Source organism: Schistocerca serialis, chromosome 5 (assembly GCF_023864345.2).
Source record: "Schistocerca serialis cubense isolate TAMUIC-IGC-003099 chromosome 5, iqSchSeri2.2, whole genome shotgun sequence".
NCBI classification, from domain to species: Eukaryota; Metazoa; Arthropoda; class Insecta; order Orthoptera; family Acrididae; genus Schistocerca; species Schistocerca serialis.
The window spans coordinates 826,745,314-826,760,922 of record NC_064642.1 but is presented as its reverse complement, the minus strand read 5'-3'; the positions used below and the strand labels follow the sequence as shown (position 1 = coordinate 826,760,922).

Genomic DNA, 15,609 nt, shown 5'->3' with positions numbered 1-15,609 from the left:
TGACCAACCTATGGATCAGGATCTTCTGCCTTCGACTGAATGCCATTCCATGCTGTCGGTCGCAAGCTCTGAGCAGTCGTTGAGTTGACAGCGACCTTGGTCACATTCCTCCATTTTCTGTTCACCCTATGTCCATTATCCACTGGAATATCCGCGGCATTCGAGCCAATCGGGATGAATTGTGGACCCTCTTACGATCCCACTCGCCGGTCATCTTCTGTCTTCAGGAAACAAAGCTGCGTCCCCATGACCGCTTTGTTCTCCCTCATTTTCAGTCCGTTCGCTATGATCTCCTCTCTGTTGAAGGCACTCCAGCTCATGGAGGACTCATGATTCTTCTCCATGAAACTCTCCATTATCACCCAATCCATTTAAACACTTCCTTCCAAGCAGTCACCGTCCGCCTTTCCCTTTCTGGATACACGTTCTCTCTTTGTACGGTATACATTCCATCGTCCACACCAATGGCACGAGCTGATCTCCTTCATCTTCTTGGTCAGCTTCCACCCCCCTATTTGCTGGTTGGGGACTTCAATGCCCACCACCAGCTTTTGGGATCTCCACATCCTTGTCCACGTGGCTCACTATTGCTAGACGTCTTCCACCAAGCGGATCTAGTTTGCCTCAACACTGGGGTCCCTACATTTTTGTCTGCCTCCATGACAAATTTATCTCATTTGGACCTTGCGGTCGATACTGTTCCGCTAGCTCGGCACTTCGAATGGTTCGCCCTTGATGATACACACTCGAGTGACCACTTTCCATGTGTCCTTCGACTGCAGCCTCAACTGCCATATATGCGCTCGCGATGCTGGAAGTTTGCCCAAGCCGATTGGACACTTTTTTCGTCTCTAGCGACATTCGATGACCGTCGCTTTCCCAGCGTCGACGATGAGGTCACACATTTTACCAACATTATTCTTACAGCTGCGGAACTTTCAATACCACGCACTTCCGAATTGCCCCGGCGTCCCCCAGTTCCTTGGTGGAACGAGGCATGCCGTGACGCAATACTTGAGCGGCGACGTGCTCTTCGCATTTTCCGTCACCATCCAACTTTGGCCAACTGTATCCGATATAAGCAGCTCCGTGCGCGATGCCGTCGCGTCATCCGTGATAGCAAGAAGGCAAGCTGGAAATTCTTTATTAGCTCATTTAACACCTTCACTCCCTCCTCGGAAGTTTGGAGTCGGCTTCGACGGTTCTCAGGCGCGCCTAGTTTCTCCCTGGTCTCTGGGCTCACTGTCGCGCATGATACCTTAGTGGACCCCGTCGCAATTTCTAACTCACTGGGTCAGCACTTTGCTGAGATTTCGAGCTCTTCAAATTACCCGCCAGCGTTTCTCCCTAAGAAGCGTGCAGCGGAAGTGCGACATCTTGCTTTCTCCTCTCAAAATCACGAAAGCTACAATACTGTTTTCTCCATGCGGGAACTCCAACATGCCCTCTCTTCTTCTCGATCCTCCGCCCCAGGACCGGATGGTATCCACGTCCAAATGTTGCTGCATTTATCAACCCATAGTCTGCGTTACCTCCTTCGTCTTTATAACCGAATTTGGACCGACAGTACCTTTCCCAGACGATGGCGGGAAGCTATTGTCGTTCTCGTTCCGAAACCTGGAAAGGACAAACATCTCCCCTCTAGCTATCGCCCCATTTCTCTCATGAGTAGTGTCTGTAAGGTTTTGGAGCGTATGGTGAATTACCGTTTAGCTTGGTGGCTGGAATCCCGCAGCCTTTTAACACCAGCCCAATGCGGATTCCGAAAGCATCGTTCTGCAGTTGACCATCTTGTTGCTCTCTCCACTTATATCATGAACAATTTTCTCCGGAAACACCAAACGGTAGCAATATTTTTTGATCTGGAGAGAGCATACGATAACTGTTGGAGGACAGGCATCCTCCGCACACTGTTCTCTTGGGGCTTTCGAGGCCGGCTGCCCCTTTTTCTTCACGAATTTATGGCAGAGCGCACATTTAGGGTGCGGGTGAACACTACTCTCTCCCGTACTTTCTCCCAAGAAAATGGGGTACCCCAGGGCTCCGTGCTGAGTGTTGTACTGTTTGCCATCGCCATAAACCCAATTATGGATTGTCTCCTTCCTGATGTCTCGGGCTCCCTCTTTGTGGACGATTTTGCGATCTACTACAGCTCTCAATGGACCCGCCTTCTTGAACGACGTCTTCAAGGATGTCTCGATCGCCTCCACTCGTGGAGCATCGAAACCGGCTTCCGTTTCTCACCCAGTAAGACCGTTTGTGTTAATTTTTGGCGACGTAAGGAGTTTCTTCCGCCCTCCTTACATCTAGGTCCTGTCACCCTTCCGTTTTCAGACGTCACTAAATTCTTGGCTATCAACCAGTGCTTCCCTCACCATCCTTTGGCAGCGTCCATCCAGGAGTCTCTCTATGCCCTGGACCAATCTCATTGTTCACTGGTGTTTGTGTGGACCCCAGGACACGTCGGCTTCCCAGGCAATGAATTTGCTGACAGGCTGGCCAAACAGGCTACATGGAAACCTCTTCTGGAGATGGGCATCACTGAACCTGACCTGCATTCTGACTTACACTGTAGGGTTTCTCGGCTCTGGGAGATGGAATGGCATAACAGTACACACAACAAACTGTGTGTCGTTAAAGAGGCCATGAATGTGTGGAAGTTTTCCAATCAGGCCTCTCGCAGGGAAGCAGTTGTCCTCTGCCGGGCTCTGCATTGGCTCCGCTTGGGCGACCCACGGTTACCTCCAGCTCCGCGAAGAACCGCCTGAGTGTCGGTGCGGTGCCTGGTTGACAGTGGTCCATATTCTGGTGCACTGCCCCACTTTGACTGCACGGCGACAAAATCTTGGGTTACCGGACTCGTTGCCGCTAATTTTATGTAACAATGCCTCATTGGCTGTTGTAGTTTCATGTTTTATTCATGTGGGTGGGTTTTATCACTTGATCTAAGTTTTAGTGCATGTCCTTTGTCTCTCTGTGTCCTCCACCCTAGTGCTTCTAGGGTGTAGGTTTTAATGTGTTGCAGAGTTGATGGCTTCTCCTTTTTTATTCTCATGGTCAGCCAGCCACAGTAATCTGCTTTGTTGTTTCAGTCTCTACATCCCATTTCTATGGTTCTTTTGGTCCCCTTTTGTCCATTTACATGTTTGTTGCTCTTCGTCATCGTTGTGATTTTTAGCCTTTCATTCCGTTTTGAGTTGTCAGTCTCATTTATTTTATTCTCACACTTGTGGCAGTGTTTTATTCGGAACAAGGGACCTCGTAGTTTGGTTCTTTTCCCCTTCTTTTAATCCAAACCCCCCCCCCCCACACACACACACACACACACACACACACACACACACACACACACATATATATAGACACAAGCAGACATTTAAAGGCCTTTAAATATGTCTGCTTGTGTTTGTATATGTGTGGATGGATATATGTGTGTGTGTGTGCGCGCCCACGAGTGTATACTTGTCCTTTTTTCCCCCTAAGGTAAGTCTTTCCGCTCCCGGGATTGGAATGACTCCTTACGCTCTCCCTTAAAACCCATATCCTTTAATTTTTCCCTCTCCTTCCTTCTTTCCTGACGTAGCAACTGTTGGTTGCGAAAGCTTGAAATTTTGTGTGTGTGTTTGTGTGTTTTTTTATTGTGCCTATCTACCAGCGCTTTCCCGTTTGGTAAGTCATGGAATCTTTGTTTTCAATATATTTTTCCCATGTGGAATGTTTCTTTCTATTTTATATATATATTCATTTTGCTTTTTGGCTGCAAAATGTCAGGTCATTACTGTTTCTTTTCTCTCTCTCTCTCTCTCTCTCTCTCTCTCTCTCTCTCTCTCTCTCTCTTTTTCTTTTTTCCGCTTGTTCACATTGTACTTTCTTCCTGCTGCAGTTTCCGATGTTCTCTTCTTAACTTGTAATATGCGCCTAACATGTCAGAATGAGGTCGCAACACTACAGTATAATAGGATCTTTTGTTGGTGGAGCAATACCAGTCTTCAGAATGAGATTTTCACTCTGCAGCGGAGTGTGCACTGATATGAAACTTCCTGGCAGATTAAAACTGTGTGCCCGACCGAGACTCGAACTCGGGACCTTTGCCTTTCACAGGCAAGTGCTCTACCATCTGAGCTATCGAAGCATGACTCACACCTGTTACTCACAGCTTTACTTCTGCCAGTATCTCGTCTCCTACCTTCCAAACTTTACAGAAGGTCTCCTGCAAACCTTGCAGAACTAGCACTCCTGAAAGAAAGGTTACTGCGGAGACATGGCTTAGCCACAGTCTGGGGGATGTTTCCAGAACGAGATTTTCACTCTGCAGCGGAGTGTGCGTTGATATGAAACTTCCTGGCAGGTTCGCAGGAGAGCTTCTATAAAGTTTGGAAGGTAGGAGACGAGATACTGGCAGAAGTAAAGCTGTGAGTACCGGGCGTGAGTCATGCTTCGGTAGCTCAGATGATAGAGCACTTGCCCGCGAAAGGCAAAGGTCCCGAGTTCAAGTCTCCGTCGGGCACACAGTTTTAATCTGCCTGGAAGTTTTAATACCAGTCTTGTTACAATTACTTCAACACATGCCAGTTTTTTTGTCCTTAGATTCAGGAAAAAGTATGTGCAGATAATTCATCTGTACACCGTATGTTGAATATGATGTACAGAAAAATTATTCTCAGCAGTAGTAAAATAACTATGCGTTGTAGACAATATTATAATATCTTGAGAAATAATTCTGCCATTTCTTGCTGTTGGGTGCAGAAGGAGAAGCTGTCTTGCTGTTCTCTACGAAAACTGAAGTTCGGGTGTATTTCATGCGGAACGAGGTGTACAAGTTGGTGGCAGGTGGGCTTCAGCATGTGGCAGGAGTGGCTTACGACGGGCTGAACGTCTACTGGACGAGCGTCCGCAACGGAGAGGAGGCCATCGTCCAGAGCAACCATGACGGTTCCATTACTGATGTGCTGGTGTCTTCAGGCAAGTGGGTTTATCCTCATGTTTGTTGATGAGATTCTCAGTGATGTGCAGGATTTTGGAAAAATACTTAAAAGGGAACTGAATTCCACCCCAGATTCAAAATGAGAGGGTCCTTAAGGACATTAAGCAAAATGTGAACGTATACATGCCAAATTGCATGAAATTCTGAGGCTGCGGTGAAGTAAAAGAAGTTGCAAGTCTTACTTGTTGGTTGTATTACTGCATTTCAGTCTAAAATTACTTCGCATTCCTGTTCTGATGTAGTTAATACAAGGTGTATACTAAAACAATTAAACTCGGTCTGAACAGGCTTGAAGGCCCAACAGTACTGACTGGCCACATTGTCATACTCTGCCCATAGGCGCCCCCCAGGGGGGTCGCCACTCTTTGGCGGGCTCGTGCTTGGCTACAACAGGCCCAGCCTGTGCACCATTTTGTCCATTCCATGGTGCATGCATATCCTCTTGCTATTCTTTTTCCCCTCCTTTGTGGAACATGTCTGGGATGTTATTGGGAATGTTCTGCATTGTGTGTCACTGACATAAGAACACTCTCACCTTTGCATTTTGCTCGCTTTTCCTTTCTTTGTTTCCCTTCTCTCGTTCCTCCACTTCAGCATTTGAGGTTCCTCTTTTTTCTTCTTCCTCCCTGTGCACTCCTTGAAGGCAGGCCCACGCATCTGATGCGTAACGGTGACTGGGTAACGAGTAATTCCCAGCCCCAGGTCGACAGGTAGAGTTCACGTGTATCCCCTGGTACAAGCCAGGTCCAGGGAGGATCATTGCCCGAGCTGCAATCTTCCTAAACTACCGATTGGTCCCTCTGTCATGTGTTCGGGAGGTGTGATCTGAGGTGTGAAAAATGGCCTAAGGCCGGTGTGCCCCCTCATGAAGGGGGCCCCCGTCGGTTGGAGCGCACCATTGGAGATGCTGGCAACAGTGGGGATTTCCTCGCAATGAGTCAATAGTCTTCAGTTGACATCCACAAAACATAAACGTAATGAGGCTAATGATTCAAAGACCCTTCCTGCTGCACCACAGTTCCTTGTGGTCACACATACTGAAGATGGTCAGTCTTTCGCCGCAGACAATCAGGTTACTATTCAGAAAGTGTTGATGCAGTTGGCAGCCCTGTGAAATCCTGCTTTCCTTTACAGATTAGCACATTACTTTTGGAGCCTACTTCTGATTTTCAAACACAACTACTGCTTGCTGCCTCGATTCTCCACAGCTACCCTGTTCATGTCAGGGCCCATAAAACTTAGAATTCTTCCCATGGTGTAATTTGTATAAAGCTGCTCGATGGTCTAACCGAGCCCAAAATCCAATCTTAGCTCTCTGATCAGTGTGTCATTGCCATCCATCGTGTAATGAAAAAGATATTCCTTCTTAGTGTCCATCCATACTCTTATTCTCACATTTGATAGAGTGGTGCTGTCATCCAAGATCAAACCCCCCAGGGGGTCCACAACTCTTTTGTGGATACGTGCGTAGCGAGCACGGGACCCCGAGCTAATGTCGCCCTCCTTCCTTTCCGGGCTGCATACCTTCCCTTCCCTTTCCGCATCCTTCCCCGTCCCCCATCTTCGCCCCCCCCCCCCACCTCTGGCTCTTTCCTTCCCTTTCTCCCCCTCTGGGAGTATGGTTTGTGCCTACATCCGGAGACGGACGCTCGTAAATGTACCGCATTCTTCGCCTTCTCTGCTTGTATGTCTTCATCCTTCCTTTGTCCTTCTCTTTTCCTTACCTCTTCTCTTTACCCTTTTCTCCGCTGCGGCGTTTGAGACCTCTCCTCTTTCCTTTCCCTTTCTTTGTTTTTCCCTTTCTTTGTTTTTCCCTTTCTTTGTTTTTCCCTTTCTTTGTTTTTCCCTTTCTTTGTTTTTCCCTTTCTTTGTTTTTCCCTTTCTTTGTTTTTCCCTTTCTTTGTTTTTCCCTTTCTTTGTTTTTCCCTTTCTTTGTTTTTCCCTTTCTTTGTTTTTCCCTTTCTTTGTTTTTCCCTTTCTTTGTTTTTCCCTTTCTTTGTTTTTCCCTTTCTTTGTTTTTCCCTTTCTTTGTTTTTCCCTTTCTTTGATTTTCCCTTTCTTTGCTTTTCCCTTTCTTTGATTTTCCCTTTCTTTGCTTTTCCCTTTCTTTACTTTTCCCTTTCTTTGCTTTTCCCCTACTTTGCTTTTCCCCTTCTTTGCTTTTCCCCTTCTTTGCTTTCCCCTTCTTTGCTTTCCCCCTTCTTTGCTTTCCCCCTTCTTTGCTTTTCCCCTTCTTTGCTTTTCCCCTTCTTTGCTTTTCCCCTTCTTTGCTTTTCCCCTTCTTTGCTTTTCCCCTTCTTTGCTTTTCCCCTTCTTTGTTTTTCCCCTTCTTTGTTTTTCCCCTTCTTTGTTTTTCCCCTTCTTTGTTTTTCCCCTTCTTTGTTTTTCCCCTTCTTTGTTTTTCCCCTTCTTTGTTTTTCCCCTTCTTTGTTTTTCCCCTTCTTTGTTTTTCCCCTTCTTTGTTTTTCCCCTTCTTTGTTTTTCCCCTTCTTTGTTTTTCCCCTTCTTTGTTTTTCCCCTTCTTTGTTTTTTCCCTTCTTTGTTTTTTCCCTTCTTTGTTTTGTCCCTTCTTTGTTTTTCCCCTTCTTTGTTTTTCCCCTTCTTTGTTTTTCCCCTTCTTTGTTTTTCCCCTTCTTTGTTTTTCCCCTTCTTTGTTTTTCCCCTTCTTTGTTTTTCCCCTTCTTTGTTTTTCCCCTTCTTTGTTTTTCCCCTTCTTTGTTTTTCCCCTTCTTTGTTTTTCCCCTTCTTTGTTTTTCCCCTTCTTTGTTTTTCCCCTTCTTTGTTTTTCCCCTTCTTTGTTTTTCCCCTTCTTTGTTTTTCCCCTTCTTTGTTTTTCCCCTTCTTTGTTTTTCCCCTTCTTTGTTTTTCCCCTTCTTTGTTTTTCCCCTTCTTTGTTTTTCCCCTTCTTTGTTTTTCCCCTTCTTTGTTTTTCCCCTTCTTTGTTTTTCCCCTTCTTTGTTTTTCCCCTTCTTTGTTTTTCCCCTTCTTTGTTTTTCCCCTTCTTTGTTTTTCCCCTTCTTTGTTTTCCCCCTTCTTTGTTTTCCCCCTTCTTTGTTTTCCCCCTTCTTTGTTTTCCCCCTTCTTTGTTTTCCCCCTTCTTTGTTTTCCCCCTTCTTTGTTTTCCCCCTTCTTTGTTTTCCCCCTTCTTTGTTTTCCCCCTTCTTTGTTTTCCCCCTTCTTTGTTTTCCCCCTTCTTTGTTTTCCCCCTTCTTTGTTTTCCCCCTTCTTTGTTTTCCCCCTTCTTTGTTTTCCCCCTTCTTTGTTTTCCCCCTTCTTTGTTTTCCCCCTTCTTTGTTTTCCCCCTTCTTTGTTTTCCCCCTTCTTTGTTTTCCCCCTTATTTGTTTTCCCCCTTATTTGTTTTCCCCCTTATTTGTTTTCCCCCTTATTTGTTTTCCCCCTTATTTGTTTTCCCCCTTATTTGTTTTCCCCCTTATTTGTTTTCCCCCTTCTTTGTTTTCCCCCTTCTTTGTTTTCCCCCTTCTTTGTTTTCCCCCTTCTTTGTTTTCCCCCTTCTTTGTTTTCCCCCTTCTTTGCTTTTACCCTTCTTTGCTTTTACCCTTCTTTGCTTTTACCCTTCTTTGCTTTTACCCTTCTTTGCTTTTACCCTTCTTTGCTTTTACCCTTCTTTGCTTTTACCCTTCTTTGCTTTTACCCTTCTTTGCTTTTACCCTTCTTTGCTTTTACCCTTCTTTGCTTTTACCCTTCTTTGCTTTTACCCTTCTTTGCTTTTACCCTTCTTTGCTTTTACCCATCTTTGCTTTTACCCTTCTTTGCTTTTCCCCTTCTTTTCTTTTCCCCTTCTTTTCTTTTCCCCTTCTTTTCTTTTCCCCTTCTTTTCTTTTCCCCTTCTTTTCTTTTCCCCTTCTTTGCTTTTCCCCTTCTTTGCTTTTCCCCTTCGTTGCTTTTCCCCTTCGTTGCTTTTCCCCTTCGTTGCTTTTCCCCTTCGTTGCTTTTCCCCTTCGTTGCTTTTCCCCTTCGTTGCTTTTCCCCTTCGTTGCTTTTCCCCTTCGTTGCTTTTCCCCTTCGTTGCTTTTCCCCTTCGTTGCTTTTCCCCTTCGTTGCTTTTCCCCTTCGTTGCTTTTCCCCTTCGTTGCTTTTCCCCTTCGTTGCTTTTCCCCTTCGTTGCTTTTCCCCTTCGTTGCTTTTCCCCTTCGTTGCTTTTCCCCTTCGTTGCTTTTCCCCTTCGTTGCTTTTCCCCTTCGTTGCTTTTCCCCTTCGTTGCTTTTCCCCTTCGTTGCTTTTCCCCTTCGTTGCTTTTCCCCTTCGTTGCTTTTCCCCTTCGTTGCTTTTCCCCTTCGTTGCTTTTCCCCTTCGTTGCTTTTCCCCTTCGTTGCTTTTCCCCTTCGTTGCTTTTCCCCTTCGTTGCTTTTCCCCTTCGTTGCTTTTCCCCTTCGTTGCTTTTCCCCTTCGTTGCTTTTCCCCTTCGTTGCTTTTCCCCTTCGTTGCTTTTCCCCTTCGTTGCTTTTCCCCTTCGTTGCTTTTCCCCTTCGTTGCTTTTCCCCTTCGTTGCTTTTCCCCTTCGTTGCTTTTCCCCTTCGTTGCTTTTCCCCTTCGTTGCTTTTCCCCTTCGTTGCTTTTCCCCTTCGTTGCTTTTCCCCTTCGTTGCTTTTCCCCTTCGTTGCTTTTCCCCTTCGTTGCTTTTCCCCTTCGTTGCTTTTCCCCTTCGTTGCTTTTCCCCTTCGTTGCTTTTCCCCTTCGTTGCTTTTCCCCTTCGTTGCTTTTCCCCTTCGTTGCTTTTCCCCTTCGTTGCTTTTCCCCTTCGTTGCTTTTCCCCTTCGTTGCTTTTCCCCTTCGTTGCTTTTCCCCTTCGTTGCTTTTCCCCTTCGTTGCTTTTCCCCTTCGTTGCTTTTCCCCTTCGTTGCTTTTCCCCTTCGTTGCTTTTCCCCTTCGTTGCTTTTCCCCTTCGTTGCTTTTCCCCTTCGTTGCTTTTCCCCTTCGTTGCTTTTCCCCTTCGTTGCTTTTCCCCTTCGTTGCTTTTCCCCTTCGTTGCTTTTCCCCTTCTCTTTCTTCCTCCCTGTGCGTGTCTGAAGGCCGACCCACGCATTTTTGTGCGTAGCCGGTGACGGGGTAACATGTAATTGCTGTGTGCTTCTCTGCGCCACACCTTCCCTGTCCGGGTTGAAGCGCACCGAACTTTAAATTCCTCGCGTGGAGTCGTTTATACACGCTCCCTCGATGGATTGTCTGACGAAGAAATTCAGCACTACCTGTCTGACCAGGGCGTCACGGCTGTTCATAGTTGTGAAAAGGGTTGACGCAAACATCATTCCAACCCGCACTGTCTTCTTGACATTTGACAAAGTTCAACTCCCATCGAAAATCAAAGCAGGCTATGAGATAATTTCCGTTCGCCCTTACGTCCCAAACCCTACGCGTTGCTATTGGTGTCAGCGGTTCAATCACACCAGCCAGTCCTGTTCCAATCCAGCCAAATGTGTTACGTGTGGCAAGGATGCCCATGAGGGTGCTTGTCCACCTCCATCCCCTCGCTGCATCAACTGTATGGGTGACCACGCTGCTTCCTCTCGAGATTGTCCCGTTTTTAAAGACGAAAAGCTCATCCAGGAAATTAGAGTGAAGGAAAAGGTGTCGACCTTTGCTGCTCGAAAATTATTCGCCAGTCGACAGCCCACCGTGCCTCAGACAGGAAAATACAGCACTGTCCTTGCTTCGCCTCGGCCGACAAAGGAGGCGGCCATGCAGACTTGCAACCTCACCTTTAGTGCCACGGTCGTCAGATCGGCCAGTGCAAAGATCGCCCGTTCAACCTCACCACTTTCGCGTGCCCACTCTATGGCTCACCCTTCGTCGGGTTCTGCTAAATCTCGAGCTCAAAAGTCAGACACAGAGACTTCGAAAAAAGAGCATACTCGTGAAGAGTTTTTACGTACCGCAACTTCCCAACCATCGGTTCCTCCTCCATCTAAACATCAGAGTTCCAAGTAGGCTACAAAGAAACCCAGTTCCTCTCCTTCTCCGCCAAGGCGTGTCCCATCTACAGCACCACCTGGCGGAAATCGCCCTCGGCCGTCTTCTGTGTCGCCGAGGCGCACTGCTGGCGGCCGATCGCTGGTGGCAGGAACTGCTCCTGAACAACCTATGGATCAGGATCTTCTGCCTTCGGCTGAATGCCATTCCATGCTGTCGGTCGCAAGCTCTGAGCAGTCGTTGAGTTGACAGCAACCTTGGTCACATTCCTCCATTTTCTGTTCACCCTACGTCCATTATCCTATGGAATATCCGCGGTACTCGAGCCAATTGGGATGAATTGTCAATCCTCTTATGATCCTACTCGCCGGTCATCTTCTGTCTTCAGGAAACAAAGCTGCGTCCCCATGACCGCTTTGTTCTCCCTCATTTTCAGTCCGTCCGATATGATCTCCCCTCTGTTGAAGGCACTCCAGCACATGGAGGACTCATGATTCTTCTCCATGATACTCTCCATTATCACCCAATCCCCTTAAACACTTCCTTCCAAGCTGTCGCCGTCCGTCTTTCCCTTTCCGGATACACGTTCTCTCTTTGTACTGTATACATTCCATCGTCCACACCAATGGCACGAGCTGATCTCCTTCATCTTCTTGGTCAGCTTCCACCCCCCTATTTGCTGGTTGGGAACTTCAATGCCCACCACCCGCTTTTGGGATCTCCACATCCTTGTCCACGTGGCTCACTATTGCTAGACGTCTTCCACCAAGCGGATCTAGTTTGCCTCAACACTGGGGTCCCTACATTTTTGTCTGCCTCCACGACAAATTTATCTCATTTGGACCTTGCGGTCGGTACTGTTCCGCTAGCTCGGCACTTTGAATGGTTCGCCCTTGATGATACACACTCGAGTGACCACTTTCCATGTGTCCTTTGACTGCAGCCTCAATTACCACATATGCGCCTGCGATGCTGGAAGTTTGCCCAAGCTGATTGGACACTTTTTTCGTCTCTAGCGACATTCGATGACCGTCACTTTCCCAGCATCGATGATGCGGTCACGCATATTACAGACATTATTCTTACAGCTGCGTAACGTTCAATACCACGCACCTCCGAATTGCCGCGGCGCCCCCCAGTTCCTTGGTGGAACGAGGCATGCCGTGACGTAATACTTGAGCGGCGACGTGCTCTTCGCATTTTCCGTCACCATCCAACTTTGGCCAACTGTATCCGATATAAGCAGCTCCGTGCGCGATGCCGTCGCGTCATCCGCGATAGCAAGAAGGCAAGCTGGAAATTCTTTATTAGCTCATTTAACACCTTCACTCCCTCCTCGGAAGTTTGGAGTCGGCTTCGACGGTTCTCAGGCGCGCCTAGTTTCTCCCTGGTCTCTGGGCTCACTGTCGCGCATGATACCTTAGTGGACCCCGTCGCAATTTCTAACTCACTTTGCTGAGATTTCGAGCTCTTCAAATTACCCGCCAGCGTTTCTCCCTAAGAAGCGTGCAGCGGAAGTGCGACATCTTGCTTTCTCCTCTCAAAATCACGAAAGCTACAATACTGTTTTCTCCATGCGGGAACTCCAACATGCCCTCTCTTCTTCTCGATCCTCCGCCCCAGGACCGGATGGTATCCACGTCCAAATGTTGCTGCATTTATCAACCCATAGTCTGCGTTACCTCCTTCGTCTTTATAACCGAATTTGGACCGACAGTACCTTTCCCAGACGATGGCGGGAAGCTATTGTCGTTCTCGTTCCGAAACCTGGAAAGGACAAACATCTCCCCTCTAGCTATCGCCCCATTTCTCTCAAGAGTAGTGTCTGTAAGGTTTTGGAGCGTATAGTGAATTACCATTTAGCGTGGTGGCTGGAATCCCGCAGCCTTTTAACACCTGCCCAATGCGGATTCCAAAAGCATCGTTCTGCAGTTGACCATCTTGTTGCTCTCTCCACTTATATCATGAACAATTTTCTCCGGAAACACCAAACAGTAGCAATATTTTTTGATCTGGAGAGAGCATACGATACCTGTTGGAGGACAGGCATCCTCCACACACTGTTCTCTTGGGGCTTTCGAGGGTGGCTGCCCCTTTTTCTTCGCGAATTTATGGCAGAACGCACATTTAGGGTGCAGGTGAACACTACTCTCTCCCGTACTTTCTCCCAAGAAAATGGGGTACCCCAGGGCTCCGTGCTGAGTGTTGTACTGTTTGCCATTGCCATAAATCCAATTATGGATTGTCTCCTTCCTGATCTCTCGAGCTCCCTCTTTGTGAACGATTTTGCGATCTACAGCTCTCAACGGACCAGCATTCTTGAACGACTTCTTCAAGGATGTCTCGATCGCCTCCAATCTTGGAGCATCGAAACCGGCTTCTGTTTTTCTCCCAGTAAGACCGTTTGTGTTAATTTTTGGCGATGTAAGGAGTTTCTTCCGCCCTCCTTACATCTAGGTCCTGTCAACCTTCCGTTTTCAGATGTCGCTAAATTCTTGGGTCTTATGTTTGACAGAAAACTGTGCTGGTCCTCCCACGTTTCCTATCTTTCGGCTCACTGTCTGCGTTCCTTTAACACCCTCCGTGTCCTGAATGGTACCTCCTGGGGAGCGGACCGAGTGGTCCTTCTCCGCCTCTATCACGCCTTAGTGCGCTCGAAATTGGACTATGGAAGCATAGTCTACTCCTCTGCTCGGCCATCTATTCTTCGGCGTCTCGACTCTATCCACCACCGTGGATTACGTTTAGTGTCTGGAGCTTTTTACACCAGCCCTGTGGAAAGCCTTTATGCTGAGACTGCTGAACCTCCGCTGTCCAATCGGCGAGCAGTTCTTCTGAGTCGTTATGCTAGCCATCTGTCTTCCACGCCTGCTAATCCAGCCCATGACATTTTTTTCGACACCTCCTTTGATGTAGGGTATGCAGGCCGCCCCTCCTCCCTACTACCACCGGGAGTCCACTTCCGTCAACTGCTCCATTCTCTTTCCTTCCGCTTTCCTAAAACCTTCTTGACAACTTTGGGTACAGCACCGCCTTGGCTCCGTCCCCGGATCTGCCTGCTCCGTGACCTTTGTCGATTTCCCAAGAATGGTACCCCTTCACTTGTTTATCGTCAGGCATTTGCTGCTCTATGTGCACAACTGACGGACGCCACATTTATTTACACCGACGGCTCGAAAACATCGTTAGGTGTAGGGAGTGCCTATATTGTTGGCGACACCCCAAATCACTTTCGGCTTCCCGACCAGTGTTCGGTTTATACTGCGGAGCTTTACGCTGTTCTCCAGGCTGTCCACTACATTCGCCGCCATCAGCAGATACAGTACGTTATCTGCTCAGATTCTCTCAGCTCTCTCCTCAGTCTCCAAGCTCTTTATCCTGTGCACCCTCTGGTCCACCGGGTTCAGGACTGTCTGCGCTTGCTCCACCTGGGGGCGTCCCAGTGGCGTTCCTCTGGCTCCCAGGACACGTTGGTATCTGTGGAAATGAGGCGGCCAATATTGCAACCAGTGCTGCAGTCTCTCTTCTTCGGCCAGCTATTCAATCGATTCCCTTCACCGATCCACGGGGCGTTTTATGTCGTCGTGTTGTTCATTTATGGGACACGCATTGGTCGACACTTCCCCAAAATAAATTGTGGGACGTGGAAGCTCTTCCTTGTGCTTGGACCTCTTCCTCCCGAACGCGTCATCGGGAGGAGGTAATTTTAACTAGACTCCGGATAGGGCACTGTCTTTTTAGCCATCGACATCTTTTAAGCGGCAATCCTTTCCCACTCTGTCCCCACTGCTCTCAGCTGTGGACGGTAAGACACCTTTTAATTGAGTGCCCTTATTTTAATCCGTTACGCTCCTGTCTACAGCTATCGCCTGATTTATCGTCGATTTTAGCAGATGACACGTGCTCAGCCGACCGCGTTCTCAAGTTTATTAGTGCCAGTGAAATGACGTCAGTCATTTGAAGCTTTTTTTGGGGACAACCAACCCCTTTCTGTAGTGGATTTTTAAGCCTTCCTTCAGCTTTTAGTTTCTCCAATTTTATGACTTTCGTTCCCATTGCTGCTGGTTTCCATTTTCGGTTTTTTACTGTTTCCTAAGGCACGGACCGGGCGCTAATGACCATATTAATTTTGCGCCCTAAAACCAAAACCAAAAAAAAAAGAATCAAAGATCAAAGCAGGCCATGAAATTATCACAGTCCGGCCGTACATAACGAACCTGATGTGCTGCTACCGGTGTCATTGTTTGAACCACACTGTCGTCTTGTCGACACCCAGCAAAATGTGTATCCGGCGGTAGGGATGCACATGAGGGCGATTGTCTACTTCCTTCTAACCGCTGTTTCAACTGCAATGGCAGTCATGCTACCTCCTCTCAGGATTGTCTTGTGTGTCTTAATGAGAAAAAGTGCCTTACCCAGTCGCTTGCAAGTTGCTGACTAGTCGCAAACCCTGTGTTCTCCCGTTGGCCACTTATAGTTCTGTTCTTGTTACCCCTTGCTCAGTGAAGGACATGGCCATGCAGACATGCAACCTCAAATTCAGCTCTGAGGTTGTGAAATCACCCAGTGCCAAGGTAGCATTACCATCCCTCCGTCCAGCTGCGCAACAACCTGTCACTCTCGCCTCGAGGGGCAAAGCCACCATCTACACAACTGGTAGGCTGGGAGGGACACAAGTACTCCAGTGTAGACGTCG

General features: G+C 47.7%; 1 protein-coding gene across 1 annotated transcript in view; it reads left to right on the top strand.

Moving 5' to 3' along the window:
* Positions 1–15,609, top strand: part of LOC126482251 (vitellogenin receptor-like) — a 221,222-nt gene that overhangs the window by 54,435 nt on the left and 151,178 nt on the right. The window contains exon 9 of the mRNA XM_050106231.1: positions 4,747–4,962. Within this exon, the coding sequence (XP_049962188.1) occupies positions 4,747–4,962 (216 nt within the window). The remainder of the gene's footprint in view (positions 1–4,746; positions 4,963–15,609) is intronic.